Here is an 8501-nt window from a genome sequence, read left to right on the forward strand (position 1 = left end):
TCTTTGTAGTTAGAATGAAGCTGCCAAGGGAACATTGGTGAAATCTTTCCTTAATTTTTAAGATTTAATGCTTTATCCACACAGTTAAAGTTTAATCAGTTTGAAGTGGAGACTAAAAAGATTAAAACTGGAAATTCAATATTGAATTTCACAAACATTACAATAACAGAATTTAGTGCATGCTTATAATTACAGGCACATTGGAGAGGGAAACCTAATTCATTTTCCACATATTTTTAATAGCTGTAAAATATTCTGAACCCCTTTACTATATTTCTATATATATATATATATATATATATATATATATATATATATATATATATATATATATGTTATATCTATACATCTATGGAGTTACTGTTTTAATCTCTGTGTGAACTCATGATCATGAGGAGTTGCTCGTTGTTCTGCACTGAGAACAGTGAAAAAGTGGACATGAATAAACATTTGGAATGAAAACTTGAGCTGAGCCTCATGAGTGAATCAGACAGTAGACCCACACAGTCCCGATGGCTCAGTCAGTCAGTCACAGAATACACACGAAAACAAAACCACTGAGGCACATTGAAGAAGTTTATTCAAAAATAAAACTGCCACTGTCTTACCGTAGAAGCCAGGAACACCAAGAAAGTATTAAACCCTCACAGAAATCAAACTCAAGCACTGTTTACATTTAAAATCAAGTCACAGGAATAAATCATAGATCAAAATTGGGGAGAATCTGCTCTCCACACAGCCACACTCGGGTTTGTAAAACAGCAGGAATGTGACACGGTATTGAAAGGCATGCAGACCTACAACCATCTCCTCCCTGGCAGGAGTGGAGACGCAGCCGAGTGTAAACTCAAGCATATCGGTGTGCAAAAAAAAAAAAAAAAAAAAAGACAAAATTTATCCAACTCTCAAAGTTTAAAACCTTAAACTCTGAGCTCAGCTGTCTCGATCCAGCTGTGTGAGCTGCTCAAAACCACAGCTTCAACGTTGGGAAGTTCATCTCCACTGAACGAGACAAGTCTGAGCTGCACGGAGAGAAAAGGAAACCTGTGAGACTGAGAGCAGACAGACACACCGAGAAATCAGCTGCTGCAGGGCTGAGAGAGCAGAGGGGGCTGGGGGAGGGGGGGGGGGGGGGGGGGGGGAGGGGAGGGGGAACTAATACTTTTCTTCACTCAGTCGTCCGCTGGTGTTGGGCTCCGGTTTGGACTTGAACGGGAACGACTGAAACAGAAAGGGGGCGGGATTAGGAGGCTGCAGGGGAGGATGGAAGAGAGCAGGAACATCAACACTTCAACACTGAGCAGCCTCTAAAGCAGACGGGTGCCGATAATCAGCAACTGGACACGTCTGCCACGCCTCGTGGATGTTCAACACGGTGCAGCAGGGCCGACGTCCTCCTGCAGGTCAGTCTGGAGGCAGAGCGCCGGCCGCACTCCGTCAGTCTGAAGGACTGAAAACAGAGTCTCGGCTGAAGATCTGCCCTCAGGAACCACGTGTTTCTGAAAAACTACTTCTTGAAACGACGTCTTTTCTATTTCAGGTTTGTGCTTATATTAACTGAAAATGTGATTCAAACGTTCTGCGACTGCACCAAAGTTCTGCCGCCATGTTTTATTTCAAATAGCTGTCTCCCTGTGTAAAGACACATGGCTTGGTGGAAGTTTTTAACTCTGTCAAACACTCAGTTTCTTCCAGTGTCAAACGACGTCCCTGCAGCAGAGATCTGGATCGTAGAACCTTCATCGGGAAGACTACGGCATCGTCAGTGTTTCTTCTGGAACCACCTTGTCCTTCTGCCTCACTGGATTTGGCTCCTTAAGACGTTTTCCTCTTCCTCAACATGAAGTTCAAGCTGAAGCGACGTCATTCTGACGACATGGAAGATAAACCGAGTATCGCTGATGGATCTCGGCACAGGACGACAGCTCCACCGATACTTCTTCCCCTCCGGTCGGTGCAGTCCTGAGACTTTTGATCACACCTAGGAACAAAAACTGAAAATTCTCCAAACCAGATTTCTCTTAGACTAGCTTGTGTGTGTGAAGGACTCCCTTCCTTCAGGATGTGGCAGTAGAGCTTGTTTGTTCTTTTAAGTTTGCACCAATGGTTTTTATTACTACTTTATCTTTCTATGTCCTGTTATTTTCTCTCTCCGCTACCCAATTAGTCTGGGGTTTATGACTGTCACCTCGTTTTAGTATCGATTCATTTGTATTCAAGCTGTTCCAAATATAAGCGGAAGCTGCTGTAGAGAAAGCTCTAATTCCAGTGTTTGGTACTTACTGGCTCGTTTTCTAGAGATTCATTTTATGCTTTAAATGCTGAAGACTACAATACAAACGTATTACTTTGAGCTTTTAGGACTCATTCCTGCTGCACTCTATTGAACCCCACGTGGCAAACAAACAAACAAACAAACAAACATTCTTTCAAACTAATGAAAAGTAATCGTTAGCTTTGTTTCTGCTCTGAAAAATGTACAACTACAAACAGTGAAAAGCAGATTTAAATGATAATGATGTGGCAACATGTGAGACAAGAAGAAAATAATGTATCTGCTTCCTCATATCAGCCCCTTAACATCTCTACAGTTTCACTCGCTCATTCTCTCACACACTCATGCAGCCACACATCACTTGTACTCTGAACATGCTCGTTAAAGCCTCAACTTTAGCTTTACAGTCACCAACAATCACATATCAAGTTTGTAAATGTGCTTTTCACCATCAACATTAGCTTGTCAGGGGGTTGATTTTTGGTTACCTTTGGAGACAGTGGCAGAAACAACAAGTACAGAGAAGCGAAGGATGAAAGGACTGAAGGACGGATGACTACAACTTGCAGAGACACTGCGCTGGGAGGCTCTTGAAGACTGATCTCTCGTCAGCTCTTTCACTTTCAGAAGCTAAGACAGTGGTCGACGAGCGCTGGTAGGTAGGTAGGGGTTCTGGTAGGTAGGTAAAGGATTTTAAGAGGCCGAACTCTGATCTGTGTGGGTCGGCCCTCGGGTACGTCTGCTGGCTGGCTGGCTGGCTGGCTGGTTCTAGTAGAACAACTGTGTGTGTGCGCGGGCTGATCTCGTCTGAGCGTGTGCGTCGGTTGAACAGACAGCCGCCCAGTCACTGTGGGGAGGGTTCGGTCGGTAGGTCGACCTCTTTCTGGCTTAGTCACCCTCCCGCAGGACGTACACACCGCCAGCTGGCAGACCCTGGGCCTGGGATCAGCTGCGGTGTCAGTGCAGTGCTCAGCTCCCACCACACGCTTTAAAGAAAATATGAAAAATAAACAAAACTGCTGCACAGATGCTCACCAAAGGTGTTTAGTCTGATCTCAAATAGCACTGTTTTAGCCAAATTCAGGACAGGGAAGTCAGATTTCAGAAGTGAAAACATTTAAAATTGTCTGACCATCTTTACATATAGAAACAGTCTCTGCGTCAGCCTGAACACAGGATTTACATACAAAGCTCCAGCTGATCTAAGTTTTAGTTCTAGTTTGCAGGCTGAGCTGAGGTGGTCTTTCCTGTGCTCTCTTTTCGGGGCGGCCTGGGACTGCAGAGGCTCCCGGTCACGGCGCAGAACAGAAAGCACAGGAAAGAGCTGCAACCTGACATCTACTTCTCCTCTCCTACATCAGCCTGAGGGTGCTGCTCCCTGCCCTGTAGCCCACCCCGTCCTCAGGAGATGTCTGTGCTGAGCAGGCAGGAGGGTCTCGGAGGTCGTCCATCTCAGCGTCGTGCGGCTGGCGGCCGGCCGGGCGGGCGGTCGGTCGGTGGGTGGGTGGGTTCGGGCGGAGGCAGCATGACTCTCCCAGTCACTTCCAAGATCTACTTAGCAGCTGGACCACCTCTTTCTAACTAATGTAAAAAAAAAAAAACCTTACTGACCCTCAACTGAACAACAAAATATCTGAAACCTGCTGCTCTACACCTCACTGGAGCAAATTACAAATGTCTAGAATTGGTACAATAGTGACAGATGGCAGAACTCAGCATCACAAACTGTCTACTCTGTCTCAGTTAACAGGAAAAGGAGTAGAATGAAGCTTTACCTCTTCCTCTTGTGGTTGGTTGAGGCAGATCGTGAGCGTGACCGGGAGTAAGAGCGCCCCCGGGGTGCGGAGCCAGACCGCGACCGAGACCTGGAACGACTGCAGAGAGACGGGAAGTTAACGTGCAGAACGGCTGAGTGAGGAGGCAGGCAGAGGAACCCTGCTGCGGACTAATCCAGCTGAGGTCCGACTCAAGTTACAACTGAAGACTGATCTGTAGAGAGCAGCTCCACCAGGCGTCTCTTGCAGACCAACTGTGACCACCCACGGTGACAACAGTGAAAGATGAGAGGAGTTTTCTTAAAAGTATATGTCTCAGTGAATTCAGACTTATTTAACATGCACATTATTTCAACAACAGTAAAACTATGTCACTGGATTTATGGGATGTCTCTGCTGTAAACCTCTGAGCACAACTAAAACAAAATCTTCTGAATGAAACATGGCTGAGTGGAAACATTGGCCGTTTGTAAGAAATCTAATTTTTAGTTCTACAAAACAGATTTCTTTTAATCAAATGATTCAATTTGAAGTAATGAACTGTTAAATGTTTCACTGAATGATTTCAAGTAATTCTGATCTCAATATCAAGCAACATTCAACAACGTATTCTGTCACTGTAATTCATTTTCCACTGATAAATGTTGAGAATGCAGAAATATGGCAGCTTGCACGTTACAGGGCTCATTCTACAGTCGGTAGGCGCAGCTCTTCAAACCCAGGCTGTTATTTTTGTCTCTGTTTTGATCTTGCTGAGATTCTTCACTGCGGTGCCTCATGCCGCTGATTTCAAGCAGGAGAAAAAGTAAAGAACAACCGCTGCAGCTTTTCACCATGAAGGCGCTTAACCTCCCGTTCCCTCCACTCTTCTCTAAGAATCAGGAACTGAGCTAAGACCTCTCTCACCTCCTGGCTGGAGTCCTGGACTTGGAGCGATTTGGAGAACCAGACCTGAAGCCAGAAGAAGTGATCCATCAGAATGAGGCACAACAGAAAAGAGGAAAAACTGAACTTTATTTCTGCAGAACAGCAACAGAACTTAAACAAGGTTCTGACCTGCTCCTGCGTCTGGAATAAGACGGAGACCTGCGTCGGCTCCTGGTAAAGAACAGGAGGTAGCGTGGTTACAAAGCATGAAGGGAACCAAAGACACACAGGAGCTGGAGGATGATGTGGTGAACACATATCTGAATCCATTCTCTTGGTTCTCAGATTTGCAGGATGATGCTGTGGTCTACTGAAAGACTGAACACTCTGAGCTCCCTGAGGCCTCTGGAGGTTCACAGCCGAGATTCAACCATGAACGGTTCATGTACTAAACCTTAAAATCATGCAAATGCAGGTTGAATTCCACCTGCAGAACCGAGCTGTGTGTTTTAGCGTCCATCTACCTGCTGCGGCTACGACTGCGGGACCGAGAGCGGTAGCGGCGCCCACGGGACCGAGACCGGGACCGGGACCTGGACCTGGAGCGAGAGCGCGAACGAGAGCGAGATCTGGAAAAAAGAAGATAAGGTTGATTCCAGTTCCTCCTCTTTTGTGCCAATAACAGACTGTCAGAGAACGGAGAGTGTGAATCTCAGGGTGTACCTGCTGCTGCGCCGGCCTCTCTTGCTGAAGCGGTAGCAGTCGTAGGCGTAGTGGCCCCGGTCTCCACACTGATAGCAGCGGTCATTGGGGTCAAACTGGCGGCGGCTGGGGCGCCCGCGGCCTTTCCTGGAGAGGCCTGTCGACATCTCCACACGAACTCGAGAACCACAGAGGACCCTGAAAGAGAGCAGAGGTTCAGACTTGAACGGTGCTCGCTCAGGATCTGGCACGACAGAAGTTTAAACGCTGTCATAAAATGTGGTTCCATTCAGAAATGATACTGAAGAGGATCTGATTTGTTTTAAAAATCAATAACTCACTTTCCATCCATGCCCTTCACAGCATCTTCTGCATCTCTGGGGTCCTCAAACTCCACGAAAGCAAATCCAGGTGGGTTCCTGGCGACCCAGACGCTCCTCAGAGGGCCGTAGTAACTGAACGCACGCTCCAGCTCACCCTTGGCCGCTCCGTTACCCAGATCACCCACGTACACTTTACAGTCTGGGGCTCGAGAAGAGCTCCGGGAGGAGGAGTGATACGCCATCTTTCCTCAGCTGTGGGGAGAGGGAAAAATGCTTCACACACCACACAACTTCATAAAGACATTCAACAGGATAATGATTTACCTATGGCGCCACAAGAAAAATGATGCCAAGATCATTTAACATTAGATACACAATAAGAAAGGCACTGGAAGAAAACCAAACAGACCCATTTATCACAGGACATGCATTCAGTTCTCAAAGTGAAAAACAAAGCAAGATATAGTCACACCTTTAACTTCAAATCTCAGGACAACAGACTCATTTCGAGGTTTAAAAGCTCATGAGAGCTTTCAAACCGTCTCACCTTGTGGTACCTGTGATTTAGATCAGGGATGTCCAACCCAGGTCCTGGAGGGAAACTGTCCCACATGTTTTCAATCTCTCTCAGTTGCTCCTTATTATGCTAAAATATGCAGGACAGTGGCCCTTCAGGACCTAGGTCCAACACCCCTAATTTATATTACAGCTATTCGCCAATACAAACAACAGCATCAGGGCCAAGGGCACATGCCAGATTGAGCCAAATGTAGAAATCACTGTTAATTAGTCCTACTGAAATGCATTTGATTGGTTTCTATCTTTACCCCTTAAAAACTGTTTCCCTCCACATTTGGTTTTTAAATCAAATGACAATTTTACATTAAGTAAGAGTTGTAATTTCATTTCATATTTGTTCAGAGGAGTCTGGAAAGCCAAAGAAGACCAAACATTTTCTTCAGCGTTGTATGACTGTCCAGCAGTCTTGTGACAATGAAGTGATTTTATTCAATTAGAAAGGTGGTTCTGATTTATAAAGAGCAGTCTCGTTTGAAATCACCTTGTGCTCACATGATGAAGAGATGAAAATCTTCACAAAGTCAAGTGATTCAGAAGACTTTTACCACTGAACTTTATTGTGTCCTGTGTGATCATGTCTTTTGAATCACAGGATTTTATCATGTTGAAGAGCAAAAGCTTCAGAATCACAGGATCTGATGAAGCTAAAGTGGTAAAATCTTCAGCACCACAGGACCTTATGTTTACTGAATCACAGGATCTAACAAAGTTAAAGTAGTAACCGCGTTCCACTGCCTCCAGTTTGTAGACGCAGATCTGGTTACTTAGTAACCACGAGTGTTTTGTTCTCAAAGACCAATTCACAAAACATGCAGCAGACTAATGTTTATGTGACCAGTCTTGCACGCGATATACTACCAGGGGCAATCGCCGTGTCTGATCATTAACTTGCTCGATGAGCATTCAGGCTTTAAAACAATTTGAATGAACCTCACAGTGAAGTGGTGCTGAACTCAGTGAGCAGGATATCACAAAAGATACGTTAAACTGAACCGCGTACAGATGACAAAACGCACGTTTATCAAAACGTGTAAGTCTGGCACTAACCGACAGATAATATTTTAGGTTTATGGATAAAATACACACGCTGTATGTAGGTTTGTGTCCAGGATTTAGACGCGGCCTTCCACCATCCCGCTCATTAACAATGGCGGTAGCACGCGCTAAGCTACACTTACCTTGTCCGGAGATGTGCAATTCCGCTCCGAGTAAACACACACGTCAGCCCGGACTGGAAGACAAAGGGGGGATTCCAACAGCAAAAGGCGGCTCCCTCTGAGTAAAGTCTCTCCGGAGGACATTAGCGAGTCTTCCACATGTCTTTTGAGCGGCTTCGACCGCCACAACCAGCAGCAGCGACCTCACCGCGGGCCGCGTCACGTCCGCTTTGACGCAGCACGTCACGGCGCATGCGCGCACCGACGCCATTCATTCAGGTGTGGAGACGTTTCCAGCCGTAACACCTGGGTCAGCTTCAGACACAATGCAAATGTCTCCATAACGTGTCGTTTCGGTGGATTTATTGCTAATGATATCAAAGCGCTACCAGTTTGATAGATAGTTAAATATTAAAATACATTCTATTCAAAGACAAATTTGACATGTGGGTAAAAATTATGGTAAGTGCATTGTATATAAATCAAAAAACACTATAATGCAGAATTCATTTAAATGCGACAGATCATGGAAAAGAGGAACATTTAATTGATCAGTGAAATTATCATTTATTGTCTTTCGGGCTATTGTAGCATTCTGTCTGTGAGGTTTTTGTGGGTAAATGAAGAGCCAGACACGTCACACCTTGAAAATAAATAAACTATATTTAAATAAGGTCGACTTCACTTGATTAAAGACCTTCATTTTCTTTCAGGAACACATTACACCTCATGCCATGTTTTTCAAAAACAAGTTTTTTTTTGTTTTTTTTTAAAGAATGTTTTTCAGCATTTCATAAAAAAACTTAAATATCATCTTCAGTTA

The 8501-nt window shown here is 45.0% G+C and overlaps 1 protein-coding gene across 3 annotated transcripts; it reads right to left on the bottom strand.

Annotated features, from left to right (window-relative positions):
- Nucleotides 1-558: 558 nt before the first annotated feature.
- On the bottom strand, nucleotides 559-7896 carry srsf7a (serine and arginine rich splicing factor 7a). 3 transcript variants are annotated; one of them, XR_003932865.1, is made up of 9 exons: nucleotides 7700-7896; nucleotides 5961-6194; nucleotides 5641-5817; nucleotides 5442-5546; nucleotides 5107-5148; nucleotides 4957-5001; nucleotides 4051-4149; nucleotides 3670-3856; nucleotides 559-1221 (listed from the first exon to the last, which is right to left on the bottom strand). XR_003932865.1 is itself a non-coding variant. In XM_030109285.1 (8 exons), exons 2-8 carry the CDS (start codon nucleotides 6182-6184, stop codon nucleotides 1173-1175), a joined length of 741 nt encoding a protein of 246 aa, XP_029965145.1. In that variant the 5' UTR covers nucleotides 6185-6194; nucleotides 7700-7896; the 3' UTR covers nucleotides 559-1172. The 3 variants fall into 3 exon arrangements, 2 of the variants coding, with proteins under 2 accessions (XP_029965145.1, XP_029965146.1); XM_030109285.1 differs by lacking the exon at nucleotides 3670-3856; XM_030109286.1 differs by having other exon boundaries at nucleotides 559-3856.
- Nucleotides 7897-8501: the final 605 nt, after the last annotated feature.

Source organism: Salarias fasciatus, chromosome 14 (genome assembly GCF_902148845.1).
Source record: "Salarias fasciatus chromosome 14, fSalaFa1.1, whole genome shotgun sequence".
NCBI classification, from domain to species: domain Eukaryota; kingdom Metazoa; phylum Chordata; class Actinopteri; order Blenniiformes; family Blenniidae; genus Salarias; species Salarias fasciatus.